Raw genomic sequence first — 16,571 nt, forward strand, 5'->3', positions numbered from 1 at the left:
CTGGAGGGGAGCGAAAGCCAGGGCAGTTGACCCAAGCCAGCCAACAGAATTAATCCATACTTTAAATGTCAATCTCACTCTAAATTGGGAAGTTTGCTGGAGACAGCTCCTTCCTTGATGGTAACCGGCCCCAGAGGGTCTTGCTCATCATTCTGCTCCCATGGTCTGCTCCCCTGGTTGTCACAATGACTATATCAGCTAATTTTGCTATGAATGCTGGGCGTTGTTGCGATTATTTTGTTAAATCTGTTTCAGTTCCAATCCGTGGATCTCTTTTCCTTTTCCCGATTCCCCTCCCTGGGTGGGGAGGAATCACTGAGCTATAGCGCAGCTGCCTAAATGACAACCTCAACCTCTTAACCTCAGTTCGCTGCTTATTAATTCCTTTTTGAAAAGAAACGATACGCAGAGTGCCTTTCTAGGATACTATCGTGGCTGTCATACAACGCCTCTCCTCCCGTGTAAACTTATCTTAAACCATAACTAAACTTTCATTCTGGCATCACTACTTTGTATCATTTAACTGTTTGACATATTGACTTAAGCCAAGTGTATGTAACTAATTTTAACCCTATAACTTGCTTCAGCAGTTTTTTAGTGCCGTATGCATTTTGACACGTTCCACAGTATTGCAATGTTTAAAGCACGCTCTATGCAGTTACAGCAGGATACAGACAATGTTTGGAGTTCAGGCTGTCTTTTTGTGAGAACTGATCATTTGTCCTTTTTACTTAGCATCCACAATGTCAAATAAGGAAGTGAAGGCAGCGTTAAAGACTGCTAGAGAAGCCATACGAAATAAAGAATATAAGGAAGCCTTAAAACACTGCAAGGTAAGTGGTTTTTATTTGGGAAGTAGAACTTTTTAGCTGTGTAGTACTGTGGAGTGTGGCATACCTTATTGATGTAATACAGGAGATCGATTTTCAGATTTAACTTCATTCCTGTTAGTAAACCTTCATTCCCCTTCCCATTTGTGTTTGCTTGTGTGTGGCGATAAGAATATGAAGTCTGCAGTGAGCATGATAAAACCCATTTCTAATCCCAATCTCAGCAGGAGTGCTTTAATTCCTGAGCTGCAGGTATGGTTACTGGCAGAACAGTTCGGATATGAAGCATTCTCTGGCATAAAAAGCTGACGTTATTGATCTGGGAAGTTAACTGAAAAAGGCTAATATTACCACAAAGAATAATTCACCAAACTGTAATGATGAAACTATAATGATAAATGTGTAAGGTGCATTTCATTCATCAGCTTCACTTCAAATTGTGTACTTCCAGGCGGTTTTGAAGCAGGACAAAAACAACTACAATGCTTGGGTATTTATTGGCCTGGCAGCTGCTGAGTTGGAGCAGCCTGATCAGGCCAAAGGAGCGTATAAGAAGGCCATTGAACTTGAACCCAACCAGTTACTGGCGTGGCAGGTACGTGACTGTCCAGATTCACTTTTTCTTTCCTTAAGAAGCGTCACTATGGAGTTAAACGTGGGCACAAAGCCGAGCTGAGGCTTGCATCGTATTTTCTTAAGTCTCATAGTTCTACTGAAGCGTTGGCGTAGCTGAAGTTCGTATTATTTGTGTGTCCCAAGTAAAGCCATGGGTGGCTGCGTGTGTATAGCCGGGGGAACTTTCAGTGTACTTCAGTTTGTATTTCTTGTGTGGACTGGATAGCAGCGAAACGTGCAGGGGGAGAACATGAATTGAAACAGATGCGGTAAATCCGTCTGTGCTTAAGAATTTCCATGCTCCAGAAACATTAGACAGTGCTTCCCTTACAGGAGAGAAAGTGTTTCATCGAATAAGTTATTTTTCCCGGCATCAAGTGGATTTTTACTCAATTTTGCTGTTGTTACTTAAAAACAATAGCATGTATTTAAAATAGCTGTGTGCGTGTCAACCTGTAACAGCATATAGTTACAACATATGGTTGTGTTAGCTGGAGACTTGTGAAGCTGAAGGTACATACTAGGTCTGCCTCTCAGATACCAGCAATCGATGTTTCCCAGAGGTGGGAAGGTTCTTAGTATTTGGTTTAAATACTTAGTGTTCCTAGTATAAATAGCTTTGGAAAATATAACTGTTGGTGCCTGATTTTCAAGTTATATTGAAATTTCCTCCGTTGTTTTGCAATCAGATTCTGGCTTTCTGTTACTGATTGGGATGGTATGATACTTGGATGTAAATCTTCTATTATATCACTTAGTGTGCTTTGTATACTGTGTGCTTTTTATCATGTCCATGGAGACACGATTAGGTACTAGATACAGTTTTCGAGTAGTTGTTGGTATTATTTAAGAAACTGAGTAAAGCTTTTCATTTAAAGTGAGTAGAGTCAGGCTGTATGGGAGTGTTGGCGTTGACTCTGCTCAGAGATTACTACATGAGGCAGTGGAGTAACTTTTGTAGGCAGAACTTGCAGTGTTCTCATTGCACGTAACTGTTCACATAAAATCTTACTTTGTCTTTTGTTTGTTGTTTTTTTTTTTAAGGGATTAGCAAATTTTTATGAGAAACCCAACCAGACAGATGTCAAAGGAGACTTAGCGGATGTTTACCAGAAGCTCTTGGACCTCTATGAAAGGTAAAGAGTATTGAATACCAGAATTGTGTCTAAGATTTCTAGTTCAGTGAATGCCATTGTTGATACTCGGGGTAGTCTGCAAGTGTGGTTTTTGAAGCCTTGTCACATCAGTTGGTAAGCTCTTGTTACTAAGGTTTTCCATACCTGTATAATGTTTCTTGATCCTGTCCCTTTTTATAGGGCAAAAACTTTTGGAGTAATAATCCTAAGGGTCAGAAGTTTATATAATTCTGGTGTTATCCTATGTCCTCTGCCTAAACTCACTGCCTCAAAGCATTTGCCTCTGATAGTTTGTTACCTGCATTAATAAATAGGCTTATTTTTGTCTGCTTTAAGATCACAGAATATACATCATCTGATTCATATAGGTACAGTTCTGAACAAAACTAGGCCTCAGCTGTCACTGTAGCTGACTGGAGTGTTAGGGTTATTTCCTTAATTTGAAAACAGTTCAAGAAGAAAAGTACAATCCTTCGAAGTAATTACTTTTTCACTCGGTTGCAGCAGCAATGAGTAAAACTTTTAGGGTGACCTGTAGTATTTATTCTAAATGTTTGTTTGGCAACTGAACCTTCTAAAAAAGAATTTGTTGGGGTTTCAAAAACGTTGTACTATTTAATGGAAAACTTAGCTTGCTTGTTTGGCATTTCCTTCCTTTCTAGTAGTGACAAGGAGAAATGGTGTGATGTGTGCAAGAAGCTTGTGGAACTGTATCATGAAGAAAAGAAATATTTAGAGGTAGGTTGAGAAGTCTACTTTCTGTCTTCTGACAAGAAATTTCTGTTTGATCAGAACTAACTGCTTTTCGCCACAGAATCCCCAATTTTCTGCGCCACAGAGCACTTCGGGCCTCCTTATGGACCACTGCCAGGAGGAACTGATTTTAGTGATGTTCCTTTCTTCTCCACTGCATAACAGATTTGGATGCAATCCATTAAACAGACAAAACTTGGCAGAGGATGTTCGTGGACAGGCTGAGAGGGTGGAACATCATTCTCCCATGTTATTTCTAGTAGTCAAGCCTGATCCCAAATGCACATTTACGTGCGGTGTGTGTGGGCCAGGTGTCCTTTGCCTTCCTTGGCCACTTGTAGGTGTCGTCTGAGCCCTGCACTGGTGTGGTGATCCCTTCTGCGGCTGTCACCGATACTTGATGCCAGAGGGTGAGGTGGGATTTGAACACAACCTGAACTCAGTTGCCTGTGGCTAATGTGCTGTGTTTTATGCACAACAATAAGGACCTGCAAAGCTGCTCCAGGGCAACCCAAGCTTTGTCCCATCTTGTGCTCCCAAAGTCTGTCTCAGCGTGATCAGTAGTCGTGGCTCTTGACAGCTTACCACAAGGTGGAGCTGCTAAATGCTGGAATGGTTCAACAATTGCCTATAGTCTCTGTAGTAGTGTTATGGGATGCGTATTTTTGCAGTTGTGCTACTCATTCTTTCTTGACTCTTCAGAAACATTGCGTTCTTACAAGGTGGTGCATGGTCTTACTCCATGTCATCATCTCCTTTTTCATCTAACAGTGGAAAATGAAAAATGTTACATATCCCTCAGCATTTAATAATCAAGGCTATTATTAATCTCCAAAGCTTCTTTGTATAGCAGTTTCTGAAATTAAATGCAATGCTAATATTTAGCATATGAAGGCTGAGTTGCTCTGTGTGCAGGAGGAAACTGAGTTAGGCTTTAGGGTCCTGTTTTCCCTTTCTCAGCTCTGTTGATTTTTCCACACTGGAGCTTTGCCATGGACTCTGCTTTTCCTCTCTTTCTGTTTGTAATGCTGTAGATCCAAGGAGGCTTCCTTTGTTTTCTTCAGGGTTTATCAGCGCACTGCTTAGGTGTGTTTTTTTTACTGCTGGTTTCCTCCAGGAACCAGAGTAAGAATTCATAGTCTTGGTGTTGCCTCTCTTATTTACTGTACCTCAGGATGTGGCCAGGTCCTGCACAGTGCTGTGGGACTTGTTACTGCTTTAACCAGAAAGCAGGTAAGTCTGTGTCGTAACTTGAAACGTTGCTCTGCTTGTGTGGTAGAGTTGTCAGTAACTGGAAAGCTTGTATCGGACCTCCAGCTCTTTGAAGAGTGGCAGGACAATTCGTTTGTTTCCTCTTGGCAGGTGGCTGTGACATGGTGGAAACTAATACAAGTGAAAGAGGAGGGAGGTGCAGAAAAGGCAGAGCTTCATCAGCTTTGGAAGAAGATGATCCAGTTACTGCACGACAGTACACCGATCCAGGATAATAAGACTGAGCAATTGGTAACGTTTCTCACTTTCACTCACCTAGATATGTACGTATGCACCATGCAGCCAGACTTCAAATGAAGCCTTGGAAGCCGTGCAAATCTTGTGACTATTTGCCTTGCTAACGTTCAGTGGTACTCAGCTTCTCCAGCAAAGGTGGGTGATTTTACCTTCTGACAAAAGCAGCGAGGATGCAGCAGCCTGAGGTTGCCCTTAGGTGTAATAAGGCGCCTAAATCCAAGCGGTCGTCCTGAAACTCCTTCATTAGCTGCCTCCTAAGATCTGCAGGAGCCCAGGGTTGCACTGTAGCATAGTGATCCATCGTTCTACCTCTGCGTGTTGTGAGAAGCATCGCTCATAAGCTTTGACAGAACCTACAATGCAGTCGTTCTTCAAAACAAGACCCTTCCCCTGCTTTCCTCTGTGGTGGGAGAGATAGCTCTGTGCTCTTTGCCATTTCTTTCTACCTAGGGCTTATCTTAGATCGCAGTGCTTTGCTTCACGTTTTCTTTTCTCCTGTAGATTTTAAGCTCTTGCTTCTTAGGAGAATGTAAAAACTAATTGGAGCAAACAGTGATAATGAATTATACTGATCCTGTGTCCTCTGCGGCCAACGTTAACTTTGTTTTATCTGGTTCATGTGTTCTTGCAAGATGAGCCTCATTCATCAGGAAGAGTGGAGGTTCCTCATCGCCAATCTGATAGCAGTGCTCCCGAAAGGTGGAGAGTAGAGATTGCAATAATTTGAGACAGAGGAACATGGAATCTGGATCGCTGCTTCTTGAGAAGGCAAATGCTCTAACTTACAAGCTATGACAGAAAAGAGGTGCTGCAGGCAGCACTGCTTTCTTTTATGGGGAAAAGGAGTTAAAGAAAGAAAAAAAGAAAAAAAAGTTGCATAAATGTTAGAGATGAGTTTCACATGTGAATCTACTGCATTTCTGAGCAAAGCATCTTAACCTGGAAGGGGATGGGGTTGAAGGCAACCTCCTGTTCAGCATTTTATCTGCGACAAGCGGTTACAGAACTTCTTGTTCAGCATGCTTGTTTGGTAGCCTTCGCTCTGCAGTGCCTGTGCTCTGCCCTGTGTCAGGAGTCAAGAACTAAAAGACGAGACCTCTGCCTGAACAGAGGGGAGGGCTGACAGCTGACCGTAGAGCACAGTAACCTAGGTTTTGTGGTACCGAGTCCTTCCTTGAATTGGGGTTAGAGATGAAGAAGAATCTCTGCTCTGACAAATTTTGCCTTCTTTGTGCCTGTCTTATGAGACAGTATATGACTGCTTAGTCTTGCATGAGACAATTTCTGTGCTTTGGATCCTACTTGAGTGCTACTTCAAGATAAGGAGCTTGCTGTGTGACCCCCTGTTCACAGTGCGACTGCAAACGTAATGAGTAGGATCCAGATCATGACATGTAACTGTACACTTAGCTCTGGAGGGGCTGGAAGCCATATCCTAGGAGTAGCAACTCAGAACTGTATGGTCTGGGGAAAAGGAGGCTGCAGGGCAAGGTCATAGCTCTGTGCTATAGGGAGGGACTGTGGAGAGAGAGGTGCTGGTCTCCTCTCCCTGGTATCCAGTGGGAGTGGTTCAAAGCTGCACCAAGGGAAGTTTAGACTGGCCATTGGGAAGCATTTCTTTACCAAGAAGGTAGTGAAACGCTCGAAGTAGAGAGGTGCTGAGTGCCCCAAGCCTGTCAGTGTTTAAGAGGCTTCTGGCCCATGCCCTTAATAACACGTTCTAACTTCTCTCTGGGCAGCCCTGAAGTGGTCAGGCCGGTGGACTGGGTGGCCATTTTGAGTCCCTTCCAGTTGCAGTAGTCTGCTTGGTGAAGATAACGTTTTCTTAGAGTCATTGTTGCACTCCTCGTTATTTCTCATTTCAGCTTTTGACAGCATTTGAACATGCGTTGAACACGGCTGACGCTGTTCCTGGTGAGGACCACCAAAACCTTTACAAGGACTTTATTCAGTGCTTGTCAAAAGTAAGGTTATGTTAATCTGTCTTCATCAGCGAACAGATGTAATATTGCACATCTGATAATTCACACAAATAACTTTATTTTTTTCCTCTTTCAAGCTTCCTCATGAAACCTCTAGGTTGGAAAAGGCCTGTAGTGATATGATGGTTTTGTATCCTACTGTGATTTATCCTGTGGAAGTACTTTGCTTGCACTTCATTGAGTCAGGTGAGTAGGATGGATTTAGACAGTTTTGGGGCTTAAATTATTTCTTTTATTGCTAGGTTTGTGGCAACCTTTTTACAAGTTTTTACCCTTCATGCCCCAATACAAGTGCACTATTTACTATTTGATGTTGTATTCCTGCCTGTTTGGAAATGAGAAGCCCTTGATCCTATGATTTGCTATTTCCCAGCTCTTTAAGGGAGCGGTGACTGTAAGTTGGCAGGAAAATGCTGTGAGTTAAGTCCAGCTCTGGCAATGTACAAAGTCACAGAGAAAGAATGCCTTACCAAACTCAAAAGGAGCTTCTCTTGGTACGTGAAGGTGGCTCCTTAAGCTTAGGAGAGGGAACTGAGAATGATAACCAGTGCTCTGAGGCTGAGCATGGGCTACACTTAGGTTGTTTTTGACACAGAAAATGTCTCTTGGCAAAAATAAAACACACAGAAAAGAATGCCTGGCAGATAGGGAATAAACTGGTCTGCTTAGGTATTTGTTCTAAGTAGAAAAGGAGAATCTCTGAGAGAAAAAAACCCAAAACCGTGTTGTGTTCAGTAGTGCAGTGTTCTGAAAGTACACGGTTGTTATTTTCAGTAGTTCACTAAACAACATTGCAGTAGTGTTGGTGATTTTTCTCACCATTTTTAAAGACAACTGCTAAATTTTGGTCTTTCATTTTATTGTGTAAGGCATGAAGGGTTGATTATATTTCTTTTTAAAGCAAGGGAAGGTAATCAGGAGGAAAAAAAACCTTTCTAGTTTATATGAAGAGAAATAACTTTCAGGTTAGGTAGAAGAATGCCACTTCCAATTTTGGAGATAAGCTTCATGAAGTAACGTAGCAACATAAACCAAGAGAGAAGTTTTCACTTTGGTTTGAAAGGATGCAGGCAGACAAGGCCCAGGGTCTCATTTCTGCATGAGAATGTTTTACAGTTTGGAGAAGCACGCAGAAACTCATTTCCAAAGGAAAAGGGGCATCTGGTTGGCGCAGTTCTTCTGTACCAGTGCTCTGAGAAGATCTCACCATCCCGCAGCCCTCTTGGGGTGGGGAGGACGATGCTGAGGGTTCACCAAGGCTGTTTGTTCAAGGCTGAGTCATAACAACCCTCTCATGGTTCTTCACGTCCCAAACTTGTGGCATCGTCACCTAGGTCACCTTTACCAAATGCCAATAAAGGGCAACTTTTATGTCAGATGAGTCCATAACTTGTTAAAGAAAACAGGAGTTCAGGTAATGTTGCTGAAAGTCGCCACAGTTGCTTTAAGCAAGGGCTGCCAAGTCTACAACCACAGCTAAACACAAGCATAAGTACGTAGTGGCATCAGTTAAAATTAAGCCAAGACATTGAGTTATGTGAGTTCAGAGCAAGACTGTTTCAGCAAGCTGTTCTCAGTAAATTTGTGGGTACACAAGGCCTCCTCTGGAAGGAAATTATTTTGATTTATTTGAGGCAGGTTTTGACATGTGGGCACTTAGCTGGGCTCCACGAAAACCATGTGAAGGGGTTAGTTTGTATTAATAAAGCAAGCATGCCTGTAGTAACTTCAGATGAGTGGTTAAAAATTCAGGTTTGAGATTGCCAGTTGATTTTGCTTGGTGGTGCTGCTTGTTTATTGGGGTTGGTTTTGGGGGTGGAGGGTGGTTAGTTTACACCCTTGGGAAAAAAGTTAATAAACTCATTCCTTTGAGTGGAAAGGATAAGGGTCACATTTACGCAGATAAGGTATGTTGTTGCATTTTATTTTTAAAATCTAAAACTCTCTTAAGTATATGTATTTTTCTGAAACTAGGTACTTTGTCGGAAATGGCCTTGAACTCTTTTTCTATGCTTTTGGAGATGGATTCAAATAGTGGTCCAGGCATCATTGGTTTTGGTATGAAATACCTCAAAGAGAAGAAGTACAAGGAGGCTGTTAAGAGTCTTACTGAAGGTAAATGTGTAATAGGAGGTTTAAGTACCCCATAACTTGAACAGCAGCGAGTTTATGCTGGATATTTTGGGAATTTTATGCTTGTGTAGTGCTTTGCCGGTTCTAGAACCAGCCAAATTTAAAAGGACTACTTGTCACTTTCTCTGGGGAGTGAATTTTTTTAAAGATAGCCTTAATTACAACATTTCTGTAAATGTTCAGCAATAAATACAAGAATAGCAATTAATGAAGGAATGTGGGATTTAAGTAAAATATAATGCAGGTCCTCTAATCTAGTCTCTGCATTTCTATATCTGAACAAGGATGGCTTCCCTTTGAAGTTACATCATTTTAAGAGCTCTTTAACATTTATATTGGGTAAACACTCTTATTTGGTATCTAAAGAACTAGTGGAGGGATTTTGGATTGTTTTTTACAGTAGCTGTATGTGCTGAAGAGTTGGCTTCCTAATTTGTCATTGTCTTGCCTGTATGGAAACAGCAGAGCACTTTGAAAGTTATTCTTAGGTATACTAGTGGGAATGTAGGACTCTCCACTCCCACTGTGCTGGCCATGGCAAATTCAAAGCAGCTTCTTGAGAAAGCGGAGTAAAGAAGTGTTTATAAAGCAATCAGAAGTCAGTTGGGGTGTGCTGAGACTGCGTTCTTTCACCCAGGTTTAGAATAAGATTGTTTCTGAAACTGGATTTCGGAATGTTCTGTAATGCCTCGCCTAAAATCTGAAATAAAAATTCCAAGTACTTAAGAGGAAAAAAAATCTTGTGTGGAAAGCAAATTCTTCTGGCTTGAATGGCTACTGGATGTTCTGACAAAATCTACAACCTGTTTTTGGCAAAAGTTACATCTCCCAAATAATTTTATTTAATTTGACCTCTGTATGTGATACTCTGCTTATGAAGGGGAGAATGCAAAGGGCAAGGCTCTTGGTATAATGTGTGAAGTAATGTCTTTCCCAGTAAGCCAAACATTTGCATTTTAGGCCTTGAAGCTTCAAGGTCTTATTTAGTAGTAATAGATAGGTATAGGTATAGATATCAGAAGACTTAAATTCAGTTTGTAAATTTGTTAAACTCTTCTTTAATTAGGTTTGCAGAAGGCTAGCCATTGCCCAGCAGCATGGCGTTATTTGGCAGAGGCACAGATGAACATTCACAAGCACAGGGACGTTGTCCTGTCCTGCAATCGAGGTAAGTGCCCACTGATTGCAAGAGCACCTGCAGGGTTACCCCACTTCGTGTGGTCCAGCCCGCGTGGCCTTTGCATGGTAGCTCCGAGTTCGCTGCAGGCATAGTCCTTTGCTTTGTGTAGTCTCATGGCTTGTGCTGGTGTCCCCTTGCATCTCATGGTTTATGAGAGCTGAAAAGCACCTTGTGCTGTGTAGTCTCAGGAAAAGAGAAAACACGTGAATCATCAGAACCAGAAAGTCCCACAAAAGTTCATAATGTGTGAAAATAAATATCATTAACTCAGTTATTTAGCAAGTTCTTGCCTTTGGAGAATGCTGAAGTTCAACAGAGGTGACCTCATTCTCTGAGGTAAGGTTATACTGTGCATTGGAGAAGTGAACAGTACTGCACAGAAAGGTGCAAAGTTACCTTTGCACAGGCACCGAGTTAAATCCCTGGTTTCAGTATTATTTTTTTCCTTTAAACACTCAAGTGTAAAGCGACTTGTTTATTGTAAGGTCATTGTTTCTTCAGAGCCCAGATTGGAAAAATGTAGCGTTCCCGTTTCTAGGGTCAGCAGCTAGAAAGCAATCAGTCTCTCCACATGCCTTAGAGAACCTCTCTAAAATGGATTTAACTTTTAAACTTGAATGGATAGAAATTTTATAGAACAATTTCTTCAACCTGGGGGACAGCAGTCAAAACGTTCTATGAAGTGGTGCTCTATTCAACTCAAAGATTGTAATGAACAAGATTTTAAAGCCATTGGGAGCAGTGGTGCTCTTTGTACTTCCTTTTTCAGTTTTTACTTGGAACTTTTATCAACAGCTCTTGAGGCTCTTGGACCTCCCGAGGGTCCTGGTCTCCAGTGGAAGAACTTTATCCTTCAGTTGAAAGCAGAGGCTTTGGTTAAAATAGGTGACGCTGGTGCTGCGGAAGAAGCCCTCAAAGCACTTGAGCAGGTATTTTCCTTGACTAAAATGAATTTATTTTTTTAAATTTTAAAAAGTGCTCTCACCTTTGTGTACTAAACACTCGAGCTGTGTATTCCTCCCCTCGCCTCCATGCTACGTTCTCTGTGGTTTAGACAACTCCTGCCATCTCTGGTGCAATCCAAACGCTCCTTCCTTCTCTGTTTCATTCGGCTTTGCTACAGCTTCTTTTCACTCACAATTCCAATTTTAGGAGCTGTCACTTCTGACCCTGTCAGGTCTTGCTTGGTGCTGCTGGGTTCTTGCTGGTTTTATGGCTGTTCTTCATCTTAATTTGAATTATTGTTGTAATCCTGCTCCCCAAGTCCTTCTTTCACTTGTCGTTAGTCATGAACCAGAGCATTTTACTTTGAGATTAAATGATTAAGCTTTAAGCAGAAGTTGCTTTCACTGTTTTTTTGTGTCTCGGTTTCATTCTTTGCTATTTAGACTCCTGTGCCTTTGTCCTTGCTCTCTACAGTCTCCTACCTGTTCTCCATCAAAATTGTTCAGTCTAAGGCTTCTCAAGGGCATTCAATCTAAATGTTTTCTCATCTTTATCCTCATTCGGTCTGCCTGCTTTTGACACCATTGATTTCTCCATCTGGGGAGACGGTAACTTGGTCATGTCTATTCCTTGGTTTTCTAGCTTGCAGATGGAAGCAGTGACCCAGTGGTTTTAGCTGTCAGAGGTCGGGCGTATCTAAACAAAGCTTCAGTGGATCAAGCTTCCAAGGTCAGTGCTGCATTGCTGTTCCTGTAAGCTAAGCAGAGTTTGTGGTTTCCTAGAGACGATAACTAGGGGAAAAATTGCATCCTTTTGCAGATTTCCCAAGAGCTTCTGTTGTCCCACCCTGACCTGGCTGAGTCCCATGCTCTAGAGGGTTTCATCCATTATTCCCAAAAGAACTATGAACAGGCAGAGAGAAGGTAGGTTAAATTTTTTTCTTTTCTCTAACAGGGAAATGTAGAGGAAGAATAGAACATGGTGTTTTGCAGCTTTGGAGAACTTGTCTGATTTGAGCTCTGTTCCTTTTATTTAGTTTCCTAAATGCTATTGAAAGAAAGGCCAACAGTGCCGAGTATCATCATTACCTGGGGCTCACATACTGGTTCAGGAGTGATGAGACAAAAACAGACAAAGGAAAAGCACACACTCAGTTCTTGAAGGTAAAGCCTGCTTTTTAACTGTTTGTGTAGAATTAGTGTTGTCCTATGTCGGAAACCAAACGTGGAAAATACACTAAGTGGAATGACAGACTTGAATATTCTGCTTGTTACCACGTCCAAGCCCTCAGAGCCTGTAACCCGAGTTCAGCGGTGCAAGAAGGCAGTGCAGGGAGCTGTGCAGTTACCTGGAATCTCCCTGCTTTTGTTTTCTGCTTTTTTACCCAATTCTTGAGTCCTTTGATTTGGCCAGACTCAGCAGTGATTCTGTCAATCTTCTCTCCTTGAGGGTTGCAGAGGCGAGGCCTGTAGATGACCAGTGTAGATTTTTGAAGAAGTTTAGAAATGGGGAAGGCAAAATTCAAATTGGCAAAAAAGTGAAGAAGGAAAAAAGATAAGAATGGTGTCAGAGTTGAGGAGGAAGGTCTGCAGAATCCCCCAGTCGATGAACTTTTCCTGATCTTTGGGTTTCAGGTGGTTGTGACCATTTCTCTGAGCATGGGTAGGAAAGTGAATCCAAAAGTTGTAGTCTGACATCTTTATTGGGAAGGTGGAAGTGTTCAGAATAGGACTCTGTACGTTGTAAACAGAATCACAGAATCCCAGGATGTGAGGAGCTGGAAGGGCCCTGGAAAGCTCCCCCAGTGCAACCCCTGCCAGAGCAGGATCACCAGAGCAGTCACACAGGAACACGGCCAGGGCTTTGGGTGTCTCCACACAAGGAGACTCCACAACCTCTCTGGGCAGCCTGGGCCATGCTCCAGAACCCTCACACTCACAAACTTTGGCCTCATCTTCAGCTTGAACCTCCTGTGCTCCAGCTTGGGACCATTGCATTGGCCATCCCAGAGCAGAGCCTGGCTCCTTCCTCCTGGCACTGCCCTTTCCCAATGGATCCCCAGGAATGAGGGCACCCCTCAGTCTCCTCTGCTCCAAGCTCAAGAGCCCCAGCTCCCTCAGCCGCTCCTCAGCAGGAGATGCTCCTCTCCCTCCAGCATCTCTGTGGCACTGCCATGTAACTCACCACGTAACTTCACGATCAGTGTTAGCAGCTGAATTCATTGCCTACTGTTTGCACTTCAATCACAGCAGAGAACGCTGGAGAACGTAGTCAAAGTGGCAGTACTTTTGGTTCTAAACCTTTTTATGTGAGGTTTCTTTTCATTATTGTCAAACCTGTTTTCTGCTGCATGGGGGCTGTGTGTTTCTGAAGTATAAACAAATCTGCCAAGTGTGTCTTAAAAGGAGCTTGAAGTTTAGGAAAGGCTGGAGTTAATTGTGAAGTAATATGGTAAGAGCATGAGCGTAATGGTTGAAACGGAGTAGAATCCAGAAATGATGGGTTGTAAGAAGGAGTTGTTTTCTCTTAGCACAACTAGCTTGCTAGGACTTGATGTACAAAATGCTTTGTGTCATGGGGTTTGAGGCAGATTCTGCAAATATTGAAAGCTTAGGAAATCTCTGAAATCTTAAAGTTTGACTCCTTAGATGTATCATAGAAGGAGCTTAAATAAGTTGATAAGCAGAGGTTGAACAGTTATCACTGGACCTGTCCATCAGTGTAATCCTTCAGAGTCCTGTCTTTACATTGTGTTGTTCATATTTCCTTACAGGCTGCAAAATTGGACAGCTACTTGGGAAGTGCATTTTGTTGTTTAGGTAACTACTACAGAGATGTTGCTGGAGACAAAAGTAGAGCTCGTGGTTGCTATAGGAAGGCTTTTGAACTGGACAGAACCGATGAAGAATCTGGAGCAGCAGCTGTAGACTTAAGTGTGGAGCTTGAGGACACGGTATTTTTAGTACCTTTGGGGCTTTGGGTTACTGCTGCTTTGTTCTTCTGCTAATCCTGCTCTTGGAGGAATTGCTTCAGGTTTCCTCTCAATTTTAGAACAAGAACTGAAGCCAGATGTTCTGTCGTTGCTTAGCAGCTTTTGTAGTTGGACCTGCTTCAATTTTATGCTTCAATTCCAAATTAAATCTCTCTGGAGAGATGGGTAGGGGAACTGAGCATAACACTGTACTCATCACATATATGATTTAGATGAAGGACTTTTTCCATAGGGAACTTGAAGAGAAAGTTAATTTTCTTTTCCTATTTAACTTGTGCCACTTCTTTTCTCCACCCTCCACCGTGCTGCTTTCAGGAAAAGCATACAAAGTCATAAAATACTTCTTACGTAGTGTTGTATAAAAGGTTCTTAGCCTGTGATACAGCAGAGCAAGAAGGCAACCCATACTTGGGCAGCCTCCGTTTGAACATCTGGAAAGTCAGTCTAGGTATCTGCCTTGCTGCTAATACTTGTATCCTTCTCTAATTAAAAAAAAATAGATTAAAAAATAGCCTTGGCAAAACCTCAGGAAGCTGCTGTCTATTTGCAAAGACAGGTACAAGGGAAATAATCGTGTCTTCGGATGCGGTAATTTCCTCCTCTGATCTGCCACTCAGCCTACCAGCTTTCAAGAGCTCCTGTAACTTTTCTTCGTTACAGCAGTTAACAGATGAGACAGTTTAATGGTTTGCTGGATTCACAGTATTCTTCTTGAACAAGAGCTGTGTTCTTTACGCATAGATGTGTTTACTAACCTGGCATTTTTGGGGCTTTGTTAGGACACTGCTCTGTCAATCCTGAACGAGGTAATCGGAAAATCGAGAATTGGTTCAGCGAAATGGGCCTGGCTTCGTCGTGGGCTTTACTACCTGAGATGTGGTCAGCCGTCACAAGCAGTGGCCGAGTAAGAGAACTGGTGGTTGGTTTAGGTCATTTTCTGTAAAACCCTCTTGGACTTTAACAAGCTTTTAAAAGAAGTTACCTGCCTGTAGGATGACTTGTGCTAACCAGTGGGAAATGGGTCTGAGCAGGCCGTGTCTCTCTTCAGGTCCCAAATTAGCACAATGTCATCCGTGTTCTGTGCTAACGAGCCCGGTGACAGGTTCGTCACAGACAAGTGCTGTGTAGCACTGAATAACGAGCCATGGTTAGGTGCAATGTCTAAACTTGTGTAATGTGGTCTGAAGATGAAAGCAGTACTGTGCTGTGTTAAAAAGTCCTGTATAATTGTCTGTGTCCTGAGAATGTATGATGTGAGGAAATAAGTCCTGTTAACTTGTGTCACTGGTCATTTAAATAAACTTCTCTCTTGGTGTCTTCAGTTTGCAGGCAGCTCTCAGGGCTGATCCAAATGATTCCAACTGCTGGGAGTCTCTAGGAGAGGCTTACTTGAGCAGAGGCAGCTACTCAACGGCTCTGAAATCCTTCAGGAAAGCGAGCGAGCTGAACCCGGGGCTCGTGTATAGCATTTACAAAGCTGCAGCAGTTGAGCAGATTCTAGGCAAATACGAAAATGCAATAGCTACGTATCAACAAATCTTAGAGAAGGCAGAAGATTATGTGCCTGCACTGAAAGGTAACGTGGCTGGATTTGAAAGAGTTAACCCCTTCATCCCCTGCACACCGTAGTGCCTCAGTCATGTATAGAAAAAGTGCTGGGGTTTGCCTGTGTGGAAGGATGGGGCTGGATTTTGGGTCTGTGGAGTACTGTGATCCCCTGCATGAAAACAAGTGTGTAGTAGCTGCAGATACCTGCAGAGCTCTTAGATCATGATGCACAGAAGTGATGACTTCTCTTTCAAGTAGGTATGAAAGGCAGTTATTCCTGTGCAGCAACCAGGCCAGGTGGGTGGAGGAGTTGAGGACAGAGGAAGCCAGCTGATGATGCTGCAGTTCCAGCTAAGCAGTCAAACACTGGCTCAGCAGGTGATGGGGTCAGGCTGCCGTTTCACAGAGGTGGGCTGTAACTCATTTCTGCTGCTCCTGACCACATGTTCCTCGCTTTTTCTGTTGGCTCTGCTGATTCAGAGCCCTCTGAGGTGTTTCAGTTGATGAAAAACAGCAGTAAAGTATCCTGAGAGGTCTCACAAGTGTTAGAGGTGGCAATAGGTAGAGGTCTTCAGTGTATAGCGAAGAGCAGAGAGAAATGGGGGAACTGGAACTCCTTTCTCAAGGAGTGATTCTGTGATTCTCAAGATATATGATACTGGAATCATATAAAACTTTAGATCTCCAGTTAATTACTGTTCAGGTCACATTCTCCCTGCCAATTAGTATTCAGTCATTCTCACCCCACACATCTGTCTGAGATAGGTGCTGCTTGGTACCAGCATGAATTTGTAAGTTAGTCTTCTTTCCTTGACTGTGAGGCCTTTTAATTTTGGGTGGACACAAGCTGATTCTTGTCAGACTAAGTCAGAAGTGACTCGTGTGTGAACTGCAAGTTGGTGTATTTGCCAAAGACTGACCAATCACAGAATCCCAGACCGTTAGGGA

General features: G+C 42.7%; 1 protein-coding gene across 1 annotated transcript; it reads left to right on the top strand.

Annotated features, from left to right (window-relative positions):
• Positions 1 to 743: 743 nt before the first annotated feature.
• On the top strand, positions 744 to 15,651 carry LOC104533203 (tetratricopeptide repeat protein 37-like; the record flags this gene model as incomplete). The annotated part of the gene is made up of 16 exons (XM_010188551.1): positions 744 to 833; positions 1,282 to 1,425; positions 2,490 to 2,581; positions 3,244 to 3,319; positions 4,697 to 4,837; positions 6,709 to 6,807; positions 6,903 to 7,011; positions 8,800 to 8,940; positions 10,025 to 10,126; positions 10,934 to 11,067; positions 11,726 to 11,812; positions 11,903 to 12,006; positions 12,120 to 12,246; positions 13,857 to 14,036; positions 14,855 to 14,979; positions 15,398 to 15,651. Coding segments are annotated over exons 1-16 (2,005 nt in total), but the record flags the coding sequence as incomplete, so codon positions are not given.
• Positions 15,652 to 16,571: the final 920 nt, after the last annotated feature.

This window comes from Mesitornis unicolor, unplaced genomic scaffold, assembly GCF_000695765.1.
Source record: "Mesitornis unicolor isolate BGI_N332 unplaced genomic scaffold, ASM69576v1 scaffold47437, whole genome shotgun sequence".
NCBI lineage: Eukaryota > Metazoa > Chordata > Aves > Mesitornithiformes > Mesitornithidae > Mesitornis > Mesitornis unicolor.